Here is a 16,710-nt window from a genome sequence, read left to right on the forward strand (position 1 = left end):
CTGCAGATACACTTAGAGGAGCTCTGCAGATACACTTAGAGGAGCTCTGCACATACACTTTTTGCCGGCTTGGAATTAATCTTATTTTCATCCTACTTCTTCTCCTTCTTCTCATCCTTCTTCTTCTCATCCTTCTCCTTCTTCTCATCCTTCTCCTTCTCCTTCTTCTCATCCTTCTCCTTCTCCATCTTCTCATCCTTCTCCTTCTCCTTCTTCTCATCCTTCTCCTTCTGCTTCTCCTTCTCCTTCTTCTCATCCTTCTCCTTCTTCTCATCCTTCTCCTTCTCCTTCTTCTCATCCTTCTCCTTCTTCTCATCCTTCTTCTCATCCTTCTCCTTCTTCTCATCCTTCTTCTCATCCTTCTCCTTCTCCTTCTTCTCATCCTTCTCCTTCTTCTCATCCTTCTCCTTCTCCTTCTTCTCATCCTTCTCCTTCTCCTTATTCTCATCCTTCTCCTTCTTCTCATCCTTCTCCATCTTCTCATCCTTCTCCTTATCCTTCTTCTCATCCTTCTCCTTCTCCTTCTCCTTCTTCTCATCCTTCTCCTTCTTCTCATCCTTCTCCTTCTTCTCATCCTTCTCCTTCTCCTTCTCCTTCTTCTCATCCTTCTCCTTCTTCTCATCCTTCTCCTTCTCCTTCTTCTCATCCTTCTCCTTCTCCTTCTTCTCATCCTTCTCCTTCTCCTTCTTCTCATCCTTCTCCTTCTCCTTCTCCTTCTTCTCATCCTTCTTCTTCTCATCCTTCTCCTTCTTCTCATCCTTCTCCTTCTCCTTCTCCTTCTCCTTCCTCATCTCCAAGGGCATTTAAATTAAAGGTACAGTGTTCTGCACTAATTTAAAGGCTCTCTGAAGCCTAGAAACCCTTTTTATAAGTCATCTTCGTAGCGAATAAATTCGCATCAAATCGAATTTCATACTGGAATTCGCCGAATCAGCCGAATCAAATTTTTGAATACTTCGCTCATCTCTAGTCATAATCCAGGTTCTGGGTATGGTGAGACTGTTTAGATTTAATATTGTATTGTATATTTCCTCTGTTGCTTAGAGTGATAATAATTACATTAGAGTGACAATAAGTGCATTGGGTGTTCATATATACATATAGAGAGAGATCCAGATTATTACTGCTAAAAATTGTTTGGTGTCATATTGAAAATTTACGTATTGCATAACTAATTAATTTTTATTGGTTAGAGTACAATTTATCAGGGAATATTTTCTCCCATCCTTATGGCCACGTTTTGGGAGAAAATGACCTCTGAAGTACTCTAAATTACCATTTATTACTAAATTTGATTTTAATCTTTATTATCATTAGAAAAATTGTTTGGTATATAGAATTGGTATCGTATATCTTTGATCGTGTGTACCAATATCCATTTATTACCAGTCTTTTGCGTTTTGTGTTAATATATATATAATTTTTGTACATAAATAAATGTATCTATTTATTTATTATAAGGCAATTTTTGTGCGTATGGTACGAAATCATACTGGCTAAAAGGACTCAAGGTATATTATTAAGTGGTGATCAAATTATTAAGGTGTCCAAATTATTGGTTCATTAAATATTTGCCGTATCTTAACGGCTGGAGGCACTGCAATATTTTGTTTAAGGGAAAGGGACACTGCCCTTCATAAGTAGAATCAATTCTTACATAAACCACCACAATACACAGATACACACACACATACATACACACACACAGATACACAAACATACACAGATACACACACACACACACACACATAGATATACACATAGATACACACACACACACACACATACACACACACCCTATAAAACGTTGCAGTACTTTGTTCCCTTAAGGACTCATGTACACTGCAGCTGCTAAACTGACATTTAGGAGCAGTTGAGGATTGTTTTCAGCAGCCCCTGAACTCTCCTTTATGTTCTCCTATGTGTCCATGTACACATTGTCATTTACAGTCGTTTACAGGCAGTTGAGTTTACAGTCATTTTCTTGAACGCAACAAAATCGCATTCAGGAGCAGATTTTAACGGCGTTTCAAATGCCAAACGCTTGTAAACACATATAAACTAGTTTATGCGCGTTTGCATTTAGACACCTTTTCTGGCTGGTCCATATCCAGGGCACAATTCACTAAGCGGTATCTTGCCACACTCGAGTATGGGGTAGGATACCGCATAGCATGAAAAAAAAAAAAACACATTTGAATCCACTAAAAAGGCGACTAAAATACTGCAGGAGATATTTTATCAAGTCATGCGGTATTTTAGTAGTGAGAAGCATGCGTTGATGTTTCAGCTCTCAGCAGGGTACCCACTGACAGCTGAATGTAAAAGAAAGAATTGCCGGCAATGAAAAAATAATTTTAAAAACAGTATGGGGTCCCCCCTCCCATCCATACCAAGCCCTTCAGCTCTGGTATAGATTTTGAGGAGAAGCCCCACGCCAAATTTTTTTTAAAAATGGCGTGGGGTCCCCCCCAAATCCATACCAGACCCTTACCCGAGCATGCAGCCTGACAGGTCAGGAATGGGGGGGGCAGCGAGCACCCCTCCTCCTGAACCACACTAGGCCACATGCCCTCAACATGGGGGGATGCTTTGGGGTAGGGGGAGCTCCCCCGCAAAGCACCTTATCCCCATGTTGATGGGGACAAGGGCCTCTTCCCCACAACCCTGGCAAGTGGTTGAGGGGATCTATGGGCAGGGGGGTTAACAGAATCTGGAAGCCCCCATTAGCAAGGGGGCCCCCATATCCCAGCCCCTCCCCACGTTAATAAGTATGGGATACATGGTACTGCTACCCATTCACAAAAAAAAAGCTGTAGTGTGAAAAGACAGGAGACAGTCTCTGACAAGTCCTTTATTAAAAGAAGGAAAATAAAAGAATGCCCCTGAAGTAGATTCAACGTCAATCACGATGCCAGCAGCTGCCACGCAAAAAAAAAAGGCTCTGCTCCCGACGCTGGCTCCCAGTCACCTGCCTCACCGCGAATTTGACAGTTCTTAAATATGTAAGGGGCGGGCTACCTGGTCACATCACTCGTGTGACCCCGCCCCCGTGTGACATCAATGGGGCATGCTGGGTCAATGATGTCACACGAGGCAGGCTCACATGCGTGATGGCCCCGCCCTTCAAATATTTAAGAACTATCAAGCCAGCGAAGCAGGCAGATGGCCAGGAGCCAGCATCAGGAGCAAAGTCTTCTTTTTTTTTCTTTTTTCTGGTCGGCGTCAGTGGCGGGCACCGTGATTGATGTTGGATCTACTGCGGGGGACATTCTTCTATTTTCCTTCTTTTAATAAAGGATTTGTCAAAGAAGGTCACCTGTCTTTTTTCACACTACAGTTTTTTTTTTTGTGAATGGGTAGCGGTACCATGTACCCTGTACTCATTCACATGGGGGAGGGTTGTGGTGCAGCCCAGGGTTGTGGGGAAGAGGCCCTTTTCCCCATCAACATGGGGACAAGGTGCTTTGGGGGGGCTCCTCCTACCCCAAAGTTGAGATCATGTGGCCTAGTATGGTTCACGGGGGGAACTCACTCACCCACCCTTTCCTGACCTGCCGGGCTGCATGCTCGGATAAGGGTCTGGTATGGATTATTTGGGGGGGCATGCCATTTTTTTTCTTTTATTTTGGCATGGGGCTTCCCTTCAAAATCCACACCAGACCCAAAGGGCTTGGTATGGATGGAGGGGGAAACCCCACTGACAGCTGAAACATTAATTCATGCTTTTCACTACTAAAATACCACTCTGTGTATACAAAGGAGCATGGGGGAGCTCTTGTCCATAATCGGCGTGGTACTGACACAGCTCCAGATGATCCACACATGGCATACACCCATGGGGCCTTAAAGAATTGAGCTCTGTCATTTCAAAGCCATTGTTGTTTTCTGACTCAGAGTTTAGCCTTCCTTCTCCTCTTCCCGTTTTTGTACGCCTATTTGTTCATAGGAGACCTACTCCCTATCCGCAATCCAGTTGCGCATATGATTTTTTTTTTTCCCTATATATATATATATATATATATATATATATATATCTCATTTCCCCAACTCTTTACCCACATGCTGGCAACCTTTACTGGGTTACCTCAGTCTCACCAACCGTACAAGGCCATACCGTACCAGCCCCTTGCACTTCCTCTTCCACACCTACTGTATACATTCCCAATGCTTACTTTTGCCTCTCTTGCCTTGCTCTTTGCTGCTGCTCGATATCTGAGGTTATATTCCATCGAACCTGCCAGTATTGCGACCTCCATATGCTGCATTGGGGCTTGAGACCAGATGTGCCTTTACTGTTCCTGTGATGTCATGTTCTCATTTTCCCCGTTTTCTTTCACCCCTCTTTGATTGTATTTTCTACTTGGGATGACTTATGTCTGCTTATCTGTTTCCGTTTTTGTTATGTATCCTTATGTCCGATGTCTGTTTATTGCTTCTTATTGTATTTTCATCTGATCCCTTGTATTATCTATATCTTTTGTATGCTCTGAGTCTACTAATAAACTTTATGGAAAAAAAAAATCAATTTAGATATGATAACCTTTTTGGAACAGTGGGAATGCCGGGTCCCAGACAATATTACCACTTGTGCCAATGTAGGTTGGGCACTCAGGGCTGGAGCTGGGAGTCTTTCCTTTCATACACGTGGAAGGCATGCACATATCCTGTAGCTCTTTTGCAGAGCTTGTTCAGCTTCAATCCATACCTGGCCCTTTTACTGGGGATGTATTAATTGAATCCCAGCCGACCAGTGAAGTGGACAAAGGATTCATCCACACAAATGTGATGCTCAGGGACATAAAGTTCCACAAATCTCTTAGCAAAAGAATTTATTAGGGGGTGGATATTGTACCATTTGTCATAATTTTGATGATCTTGGGGGGAACACTGTGAGTTATTGAAATGCAGGAATCACATGATCAGATCATAGTGTGACTGGGACATTACAGCAGAATAGGTGGGCATATGATGGATGGGGTTGGTGGACCAGTCGGCATGCAATTTGTTTTTTTTGTAAGCCCCATGTTAAATGTAAGGCCCAAAAACAATTTTAACTCCTCCACTGTGAGACGTCTCCATAGTAAAAGGTGGGCATAGGATGTATTGGGATTATTATCAATATATTGCTGGGCAAAAAGATTTGTCTGGTCCACAATGTATTTCAGTAAATTGGCCAGGAAAAACAAATAAAAAAATCAGTTTCAGAAAAATTTTCAGTATTGGTCTGCACACCTGGCTGTGTGGGGAAAGGAAGGATTGAAGCTGACCCTGAGCTGGAAGGCAGTCATAGTGGGTTTGCCAGGGCATCAGGAAGATATGTTTGGGCCCTATTTCTTGTGGTCTGGTGGGATATTCCAGTACTGGGCCTTTCATCCTGGGTTATAGCACCATTGGTGTCTGCTGATTGACCATTGGGGGGTATGGTGCTGTTTGTGGTTGCCTGCTCTTCAGAGTGCCGTATCCTTTTATGAGGGACTGCTTCCTCCTCTGATTCAGTCACTGACCTACTACTTATTACTGGCTTGTATTCCGAATCAGAATCGGTTGGTGAGAGCTCCCCGCTGCTCTCTCCCGACATGCTGAGGATTTTGAGCGCCACTAGTAAAATATATTTTTGGACATTGCAGCTCTGGTGATTGTGGCTGTATGAGGGGTAAACTGCTGATGGGTGGCTGTGATGGGTACACTGCTGATTGGTGACTGTGATGGGCACACTGCTGATTGGTGACTGTGATGGGTACACTGCTGATTGGTGACTGTGATGGGCACACTGCTGATGGGCAGCAGTGATGTCGACTCTGACGGGTATACTGATTAGGCTGCACTGATGGCTGTGGTGACATGTACACCGACGGGCAGCACTGATGAATGCACTGACAGGTACACTGTTGGATGCACTAATGGGCTGCACTGACAGGTACACTGACAAGTATACTGATGGGCTGCACTGACAGATCCACTGACGGCAGCACTGACAGATGCACTGATGGCAGCACTGACAAATCCACTGATGGGCTGTGTACCTATGGCCTGTGTACTGATGGCAGCACTGATGGGCTACACTGACAGGTCCACTGATGGGCTGTGTACTGATGGGATGCACTGACAGATCCACTGATGGGCTATGTATATAATGAGCTGCGCTGACAGATCCATTGATGGCGGCACTGACAGATCCACTGATGGGTTGTGTACTGATGGAATGCACTGACAGATCCACTGTTGGACTATGTACTAATGAGCTGCACTGACAGATGCACTGATGGCAGCACTGACAAATCCACTGATGGCAATACTGACAGATGTACTGATGGACCGTGTATTGATGGCAGCACTGATAGATGCAACAGATGCACTGATGAGCTGATCGGACAGATCCACTGGTGACACTGACAGGGACTCTTTATTAGGGGCAGTGTGGTGCGCAGTAGTGAAAGGGTTTGAAAAACTCACTGTTCCCAGGTTCTCCTCCTCATACAAGATTGGTGTGTGAGGAGGAGGAAGAGATAACAACAGTGAGTGACCGCTGTGTGTTCATATTTATGATTGGCTGTGACAGGTCACAGCCAATCACGTGGTAAAAGGACAATTTCATTGGCTCTTTACCTTCAGCGGAAAAGTGCTGTGTCCGAGGGACACAGCCTGACAGCAATGGCCATGCTGCACGCCCCCGGGATGCAACATGCACGGCGCAATGCACAGGATGTCATATGATGCCCAGTCACAAGAAGAAGAGGACCGGCCATCAATCTGCAATAGGCCAGGCGGGAACATGTTAAATCATCTGGGTTAGTGCTTCTTTTTTTTTTTTAAATAAAGGACTTTTCAAAAACTACATTGGTGTTTTTATGTACTTTTTGATACTTTTTTGGTGAAAGAGAAGGGTTACTATGAACCCCATACTGATCCACATGGGGGTGGGATTTGGCAGCCCCCTTGTTAAAGGCAGCTTTCAGATTCCTATAAGCTCCCCACCTGCAAATCCCAATAGCCATTGGGCAAGAACAGGGGGGAAGAGGCCCTTGTCTTCATCAACATGAGGACAAGCTGCTTTGGGGGAAGCTCCTTTTCCAAAAGCACCCTCCAGTTGAGGGCATGTGGCCGGGTATGGTTCAGGGGGTGTTCACTCTTCCCCCTTCAGTGGGATTCACTGTAAAGTTCAGGTTTTGCAGACTTCAGACAGGATATCCTGACCCTGCAGGTAACTGAACCTGAGCAGAGTCACTGATCCCTACTAGTCAGTACACATCTGATGTTCTAAGTTCTACAAACAAGAAACATTTGTCTGGTAGATGGATAGATCTGGACGTGTTTTGTTGGATAAGAAATGTCATCACTCAGTCTCTATGGGCCAAATAAACTTCATTGTGTTTTATATCATCCAAACAACAATCCACCTCGACAGACATAAAGTCTGATCTCTGATAGTCAGTGGAGGGTGGAATGGAGGAAAGCCAATAACAGTCAGTGACCTGAAGGACTATGATGGCGTCTCCCAGTGTAACCTGCCAAGAAGTCTGTCTTTGTATAACTGTCATCTAGGGAACGTGTCTGGATCCCTCACAAAGGATTTATCCCAAAATCCAGCAGAATATGAGATCATTTATAATAGAATATTCCCTTCATCTCCTGGATCTCGGAGTCCCTCACATAGAAGATTTATATCAGAGTCCTGCAGAATATGAGATCATTTATAGTAGAATTCTCCCCTCATCTCCTGGATCTCGGAGTCCCTCACATAGAAGATATATATCAGAGTCCTGCAGAATATGAGATCATTTATAGTAGAATTCTCACCTCAGCTCCTGCAGAGTACAGCCAGGATGTCGAAGTCCCTCACACAGAAGTCTCATTCCAGAGTCTTGGAGATCATTACGTGATAAATCCAGGCTGGTGAGGGATGGGTTAGTGATAAGAATGGAGCGGAGATCATCACAGCAGGAGGAAGGCAGACCACATCTCTTCAACCTGCAGAGACAAATACAGACACATGAGAGCATATTAGGGAAAGAACCAACAACTCTTAGGGTATGGTCATCATAAAACTCATAGAAAAGAAAGAAGGAAGAAGATAATGGGGTCCCATCATCAAGGTGAGAAAAGTCAGTAAATCCCCTTCTGATGACCCATGGAAGGGGGAGGGGTGTAAATCTCTCCAGCAGTCCATTCACTCTGTAGGAAGCTTGTCTCTGGAGTAGAATGTCTCCAATATCATTACTGAGATCACACAGAGAAATGATGAGCAGATACTGAACAGGAGCAGACAAGGCCTGACATAGGGGGACTCAGGGGGAACTTGGTCAGGAGATGATCCAGAAGTCTTTGGTGAAGTCACACATCTGCAGATAGAATCCATAGCACAGACACACATGACACACAAAGTCCACTTTCTTGTTGATATCACCCAGAAACACTGGAATTCAAAAATCGGCCAAACCCTCCAGATGGAGAATATAAGGAGGACGATCCTCACCAGAGGAGAGCTCTACTCATTTTATGGAGAAATCGTTTGTAATGAGGAAACCAAACAGAAAGGAACAAAATACAAGAAGATGAAGCCGACTGCCCAGCTCTACATAGTATAATACGTGGTTGTGGAGGGACTCCGGAGGGGTCATGTCCATAGGATACCACCTTCATACCTGAACACAACCCCCACCAGGAGCAGAGAGGGGGGATGGGCACTCACTGCCCAGAGCCAGGACAGAGGAAGCCTGGGGACTTTGTATGGCTGACAAGGACTCATAAAGGGGATGGGAGTTAGGGATGTTCATCATTTCTTGTAGTGATGGGGGATGGGTAACTTTCCAGGATTGAACAATTACTATCCTGCAGAAGGGAGACAATGACAGATGATATTTCGGGAGTATGAGTTGTATTGGTGATGGCACAGCCTTTTGTAAATTTGAAATATTGTATATGAATAATTTGAATTTACATTTCAAGCCAGTAGGTGGAGCTGAAATCATATTTCCACATGTTTACCAGCCTGTCCTTCCTGGATCACTGTACAAACCATGTAATTTACAGAGCTCAGTAGCTCAAGCTGTAATTTCCACTCATAACTGATTGACTCAGAGGACTGAGAGGAGAGGGGGAGCAGATTACTGAAACCCACCTGAGGGACCTCACTGGATATTCTTTGGAAATTGAGGATGAATTGATCCATATTGCCTGTAGCTACAGGGGTCAGCAAGGTCTCTGATCTCTACTAACACTAGCAGGTAAATATTATTTGTAGCGTTTCAAGCAGTCCCTGACAGCCAGGTGCTCTTTTTCCTGTGAGTCACACTAGGTACCTATACATTTAGTGGCCAAAATGTCCAAAGAAAGGTACTCTAGTGAAGAGGCCTACAGGATTCTGAGAATGTCGGATGACAGCGAAGGGGAAGCCTCACTGACAGAATCCACCTCAGAATATGAACCTGCAGAAAGCAGCAGCACCCTGATAGCTCAGATAATGGAGTAGAAGTCCCTGCTAAGGTCAGGTGTACCCGACCTGTTCTGAGGTTGCTGAAGTGTTAAGAGTTGCATGATGACTCTCATATGCAGCAGGGAGCCAGTACTAGTGTCTCTCTACCTTTTGGAGAACTGGTGAGCACCAGCGGCCTAGTACATCCTGGTCTTTTACATACCAGCACTGCAGTATCATTTGGTGACGTGTCGAGTCCCATAAGTACAGTACAAGCTGGTGCAGTGGTGATCACAAATATTGTCCCACAACCACCAAGAATTCACACACAGGCCCGTAGAGCCCATAGTATCCTTCCGGATGTGCTTGCAAATCCCGATTGGCAGCCCACATATTCTGAAGCCCCCGTACTTCCCCCATTCAATGCACAACCCCAAATTTAGGTAGAAACAGCAAATATAACTGCTCTCCTGGATTTTTAGAGCTCTTTTCCCCAGAAGGTCTGTATGAATCAATTGTGGACCAAAGAAATTTATATGCTGACCAGTACATCTCTGCCGACTCAAATTCAAACCTTGCCAGACCATTTGCATGAAAACTTATTACGGTTTCCAAGCTTACATTTATTTAGGCCTAACCCTCAAGATGGACATTACTAAAATAAATAAGTTGCAGTCATGTTGGTCCACAGACCCGATTCATCATATGGCCATGTTTGCTACTGCCATGGCCAGGCATAGATATGAGAATATAATGTGATTTATGCTTTTCAACAACAATGCAATCTGCCGTCCTCGGGGTGGCCCTGAATACGATCACAAAATGTGGCCCCTCATGTAAGGAGATATGTCTTTAAACTGGCCTCCATTTTGTATAATGCCTCCATTTCAGATATGTAACAGCTTACATGTAGGCAGTAAGTCTCATTTCTCAGGAATGACTCTCATTTCTCTGTAAGCGGATGCACTTTATATGGCACCTCTCAGCCATTTGCAGTTTCTGTTCTTCACGTAACTATACTGAGAAGAGTAGAATGTTTCATTGGTTATCCTGATTTAGAAACGCCTGTTGAGTTTCTGTATATCTTCTCTTGCTTTGTATTAAACCTTTAGAAATACTTCTTTTACACTTCTGTGTGGAGAGCTTTATTTCCCCGGATCTGGTGGTAAGAGATAAATGAGGAGAGGTTGGGCTACAGACAGACAGAAATTGATTGTATCCCCTCGTAAATCACCTTATGATGTCTATACTCCCCAACAAAACTTCTGCCTAGAGGAGTTCCTCATTAATTTTTCTGGCCTCCTTGCATTCAAACAGTATCTCCACAGCAAGTGTACCAGATCTGGGAAAAGATAGTCACATAGAGATCCCAGGATGTCCAGACTACATGGGGAGCAGTGGCAAGATAGTTTGGGACTTGGTGTCCAGGCAACAGGCAGGAACATAGTCCAACAAAAGTCCTGGGTCATTACAGGCAGCAGGCAGAGATATGGTCAGCACAGCCAAAGTGCTAGTTAAGGTAAGGCAGGAACATGGTCCATAAAAAGTCCTGGGTCCATACAGGCAGCAGGCAGAGATATGGACAGCACAGTATTGGTCCAGACAGCAGGAAGGAACAGCAGTTTTAAGGCCTCAGTCATGTAAGACCTGGCCACAGGGTAGAGGCTTTATCCCACCCAATCACTTCGAAGCCTCAGGACTAACAGACCCTGATCCGGGAATTACAAGGCCCAGTTGTAGGGAGATGTATCTTTAAACTGGAATCCATTCTATATAATGCCTCTATGTTAGATATGGAACAGCTTAAGTTTGGTTTTTCAGGAATTTGCTCTCATTTCTGTGTAAACGGAAATATCTTATATGGTGCCCCTCAGCTTTTGTAGTTTCTGATTTCACGTAACTATACTGATAAGAGCAAAATGTTCTTTTCATTTCCCCTCTATACCTTTTCTTAACTAAATCTATAAAGATATCCAAACCTAAATGTGCAATCTTAATTACCCCAAATACACATCTATCAAGAACAAACATAAAATAAAATAAATAAAAATACAATACAGTAAAATAAAATAAAATAAATAAATAAATAAACTTAGTGTCCAAAAAAGGGTCCTTTTTCTATATACAACAAGTCCAAATCACTTTTTCTCCACTTCAATCGCTTCTCCTTGTGATATTTTGTATAAAATTTCAAATACGATGATCCAGTAGAAAAAACCTCAAAGAAATATATATATCGCAAATAGTGTATTATCTTATTACAAAATGTATTTGTGCACTATGTGTCATGCATACTCCAACACAAACTGTTCAAGCAGTGAGAAAAAAAAAAAAAAAATAAATTATCTATAATCTATAAATATGCTCTAAATGTGCACCAACAATATATCTCGAAGCACATTCCAAGTGCATCTATATAATGTGACAGTGAACTCAACACACTGCAACCAATACTCAAAATGTGAATCAAATCAACCAGTGTAAAGGTGACCACTCCAAACTGGTGCTGCAAATGGACAATTACCCTATGGAGCTAATAACCCGCTTTCTGGAATGGTAGATAACTGCACCTCCAATTTTCTCAAACTTCCATTAAACGTATACCCATATCCTTTCGGTATATCTCCACATCCCTCATAAGGTGAAACAGGCAGTTAGAGACTGAGTAATAAGGGTACAACACTTTTATTACATCCACTTACATAAAAAACTCCAGCTTTCGGTTTGTTTAGCACATGGACAGGCACTTTCCTGGAGAAAAATCGCATTTTCCCTAATCAAAGATGGCCGCACACCTACTTCCGGTCTAGCGTAATTGCGTCATACGTCACGTGTCCCGACGCGTTTCGTCACTTCCTGGACTTTGTCATCAAAAGGCTGATAAGAGTGTAATGCTTTATTAGTTATCCTGACTAAGAGACGTCTATTTTGTTTCTGTATATTACCCCGAACACATCGGATTACACTTCAGAAATACGGCTTACAACACTTCTGTGTCAATGGCTTTATTTCCCCAGATCCGGTGCTAAAGAGGAGCGAGGACAGGTTGGCTACAGACAGACATCAGTCCTATCACCGGTGACAACCAAAAACTGGTTCTCTCTACTCTGAAGCCCCTCACATATGTGAGACCCCGGAGTTATCTTGTACCCACTACTACAGTAGCAGGGCAAAACATCAGTTCAAGCGGCAGGCAAAAAACATGGTCGATTAACAGGCCGAGGTCAGTGCAGGTGGAAGGCAGAAACGTGGTTTAGAAACAATCCAGATGGCAGGCAGAGGCATAGTTGGTAAACAGGCCAGGGTCAGTCAACGTGGAAGGCAGAGGCATGGGCCATCAAGGCTGCAGACAAATGATCAGCATGGATTTTAGAAACTGAGAAATGGCAGGATGGTAAAAATAAGGGGAACTAATATTTTAGTGACGTGTGATAATGTCAGAAGCAATCTCCGATGTATAGGCCCGGTTGGGAGGGACATTGGGGACAATGAACACTGGTGTCTCCTAACTCCTCTTCTGCTGCATACCTGACATTTTTTTTCCTGATTCTGCAGGTGGAATGTTTTCTGGTAAATGTTGCTCGTGAAGTCTGCTCACACAATCAGAGCAAATGTTTTCTGGGGGGATCCTTGCTGGTAGATCAGGGCATGGATAATTTCTTCTATATATTTGAGGAAGGTGGTGGGTCTTTCTATTGACTTTGATAGATGACAAACGCATTGCAAATGGCCAAATGGAAAAAATAAACTGCAATTTAAATAAAATGCAAAAGAGGGACTTTCTTGTTGACAACTAGGGCTGTAGAATCTGATCATTTAAATCCCCCCCCCCATGAACCGATTATAATTAGAGATGAGCGAATTATTCAAAAATTTGATTTGGCTGATTCGGCGAATTCGAGGAATAAATTTGATTCGAGTCGAATATATTCGCTGCGAATTTAACTTATAAAAAGGGTGTTTCTAGGCTTCAGAGAGCCTTTATATTAGTGCAGAACACTGTACCTTTAATTTAAATGCCCTTGTAGTCTGCTGGTGAAGAGAAATAATACTGTCAGTCAGTATGACATGCAGATGAGTGCCGTCGATCTTAGAATCACCGCACACTTCACTCATTTGGGCAGTCACGGGGCCAAAACCAGAGTGTGGAGCCACAGTGTGGCGGTGGAGGCAGCAGCAATGGGAGGCCATACAGCACCCTAGGACAAAATGGAACCCAGCAGCAGTGTGAGGAGACCTGAAAGTGGCACATGGCAGAGTGTGGCGATGGAGACAGCAGCAATGGGAGGCCGTACAGGGACCCATGACACACTCTGGACCTGGCAGCAGCATGAGGAGGCGGTACAGGGGCCCATGACAGATTACGGGCCTGGCAGCAGCATGAGGAGTCGGTACGGGGGCCCATGTCAGATTACGGGCCTGGCAGCAGCAATGGGAGGCCGTACAGGGACCCATGACACACTCTGGACCTGGCAGCAGCATGAGGAGGCGGTACAGGGGCCCATGACAGATTACGGGCCTGGCAGCAGCATGAGGAGTCGGTACGGGGGCCCATGACAGATTACGGGCCTGGCAGCAGCAATGGGAGGCCATACAGCACCTTATGACAAAATGGAACCCACCAGCAGTGTGAGGAGACCTGAAAGTGGCACATGGCAGAGTGTGGCGATGGAGACAGCAGCAATGGGAGGCCGTACAGGGAACCATGACACACTCTGGACCTGGCAGCAGCATGAGGAGGCGGTACAGGGGCCCATGACAGATTACGGGCCTGGCAGCAGCATGCATGAGGAGTCGGTACGGGGGCCCATGGCAGATTACGGGCCTGGCAGCAGCAATGGGAGGCCATACAGCACCCTATGACAAAATGGAACCCACCAGCAGTGTGAGGAGACCTGAAAGTGGCACATGGCAGAGTGTGGCGATGGAGACAGCAGCAATGGGAGGCCGTACAGGGACACATGACACACTCTGGACCTGGCAGCAGCATGAGGAGGCGGTACAGGGGCCCATGACAGATTACGGGCCTGGCAGCAGCATGAGGAGTCGGTACGGGGGCCCATGGCAGATTACGGGCCTGGCAGCAGCAATGGGAGGCCGTACAGGGACCCATGACACACTCTGGACCTGGCAGCAGCATGAGGAGGCGGTACAGGGGCCCATGGCAGAGTGGCGAAGCGTAAGCAGCTTAAATTGAAGGCCATACAGAGGCCTATGTTAAAAATAATAACATGTTTGGGGCATGATTCATGGCGGATTTAGTCAGTTGTTTCAGGAACTGGTGGTTTGAAATCCAGACTAATCCACGCCTGATTCATTTTCACAAACGTGAGTCTCTCCACACTTTGGGTGGACAGTCGTGTCCTCCGCGGAGTTACAATACCTCCTGCCGCACTAAACACGCGCTCCGATGCCACGCTACTGGCCGGGCTTGACAGCCTTTCAAGGGCAAATTCAGCTAGTTGGGGCCAAAGGTCAAGTTTCGTTGCCCAGTAGTCAAGGGCATTGTCTACCTCGGTTGGCAGGGTGCTGTCCAAGTAGGCCCAAGCCTGTTGTTTGAGGTCCTACGCCAGGTCCACCTGATGCTGCTGCTGCTGCGGCTGGTTTGTAGTTTCCTCACTGCGCTGGTGAAGAAAGCTACTCATCATCGACTGCAGACTGAGGCAGCCGCTGCTGGTGGAGCTGCCACTGCTCCTACCATCCCACCCCTCCCCTGCTGCCATGGCAGCGGAACGCGAGCGCACAGGGCCCACAGTGTCTGAGGATGGACGTTGGCGCAGAAAGGCAGAGACCAACTGACTACATAGGTGGTTTTTATAGTACGTAATTTTGGCCTCCCTCTCAGCAGGTGTGAAAAAGGCCACCATTTTGGAACGGTAGCGAGGGTCCAACAAGGTGGACAGCCAAAAGTCATCCCTCTGTCTGATGGTTATTATTCGGCTGTCGCTACGCAAGCAACCGAGCATGCTATGGGCCATTTGTGCCAAGGAATGCGAGGGACTCCCTGCCTCCATCTCCACAGCATACTGCCACGGTGCGTCTGGGTCCTCTGTCTCCTCCTCCTCCTCCTCTACCAGATGCTCCTGCTCCTCCACTCCTGTCCGCTGAGTGGAAAAACCACCCATTTCACTCAATAATTCCTGAGCACCAATGTCCTCCTCTACCTCCTCCTCTTCTTCCTGTCCTGCCCCCACAGGGGTCATGTGGCGTTGAGATCTGTGCGCCACGTCTACCGCACCCTGACCAGCCATTGTTAACAGCATTTGTTCCAGGACGTGCAACAGAGGAATGACGTCGTTCATCCCATAGTCCTGCCGACTCACGAATAGCGTGGCCTCCTCAAAGGGCCTGAGCAAGCGCAGGTGTCACGCATGAGCTGCCAATGGCTGACATCGAAGTTACACAGGGGAGTACCTTTATCCGCTTGTAACATCAGGAAATCGGTGATGGCCTTTCGCTGTTCGTAAAGGCGGTCTAACATATGTAGGGTTGAATTCCACCTTGTTGCAACGTCGCAGATCAGGCGATGCTGTGGAATTCCGTTCTGCCGCTGCAGCTCAAGGAGGGTGTGCTTTGCGGTGTAGGAATGGCTGAAATGCATGCAAAGTTTACGTGACATTTTAAGGATGTCTTGCAGTGGGATGGTGGATTTTAGGAACCGCTTGACAACCAGATTGAACACGTGAGCCATGCATGGCGCATGGCACAACCTTCCTTGACGCAGAGCAGACACCATGTTCTTTCCGTTGTCGGTCAACATGGTTCCGATTTTCAGTTTGCGCGGAGACAGCCATCTGTCTATTTCTCTGTTCATTACACTCAGAAGTTCCTCCCCTGTGTGAGTACGTTCGCCAAGGCATACCAGGTGCAGCACAGCGTGACACCGTTGCGCCCTGCACATGTGATATGCCGGTCGGGTAATGGGACTTGGCACAGGGGTGGCGGCTGAGGACACGGCGGAAGAAGAGGTGGTAGAGGCGGACATGTTTGCTGGACCAAGGACGTGCAAACGTGGAGGCAAAAGCGTCGTGACCTGTCCAAGTTGCTGGTGCGGCTGTGCCGGCACCACGTTCACCCAGTGGGCCGTAAATGACATGTACTGTCCCTGACCGTAGTTACAGCTCCACACGTCGGCGCTGCCGTGCACTTTGGCAGAGACCGACATGCTCAAAGACTGGCCCACCATCTCTTCTACATGTGAATGCAGGGCTGGCACTGCCTTTTTGGCGAAGAAATGCCGGCTTGGCACTCTCCACCGCGGCGCAGCACAAGCCATCATTTCTCGGAAAGGTGCT

At 46.0% G+C, this 16,710-nt stretch overlaps 1 protein-coding gene across 1 annotated transcript in view; it reads right to left on the reverse strand.

The window, feature by feature from the left end:
• The window catches only part of LOC149456141 (NACHT, LRR and PYD domains-containing protein 12-like), a 133,021-nt gene that overhangs the window by 48,826 nt on the left and 67,485 nt on the right, over window positions 1-16,710 (reverse strand). The window contains 1 exon segment of the mRNA XM_089685378.1: window positions 7,801-7,971. Within this exon segment, the coding sequence (XP_089541504.1) occupies window positions 7,801-7,971 (171 nt within the window).

The sequence above is a fragment of the Staurois parvus genome, unplaced genomic scaffold, assembly GCF_062004578.1.
Source record: "Staurois parvus isolate SC_StPar_1 unplaced genomic scaffold, SC_StPar_1.0 ptg000374l, whole genome shotgun sequence".
Classification (NCBI taxonomy): domain Eukaryota; kingdom Metazoa; phylum Chordata; class Amphibia; order Anura; family Ranidae; genus Staurois; species Staurois parvus.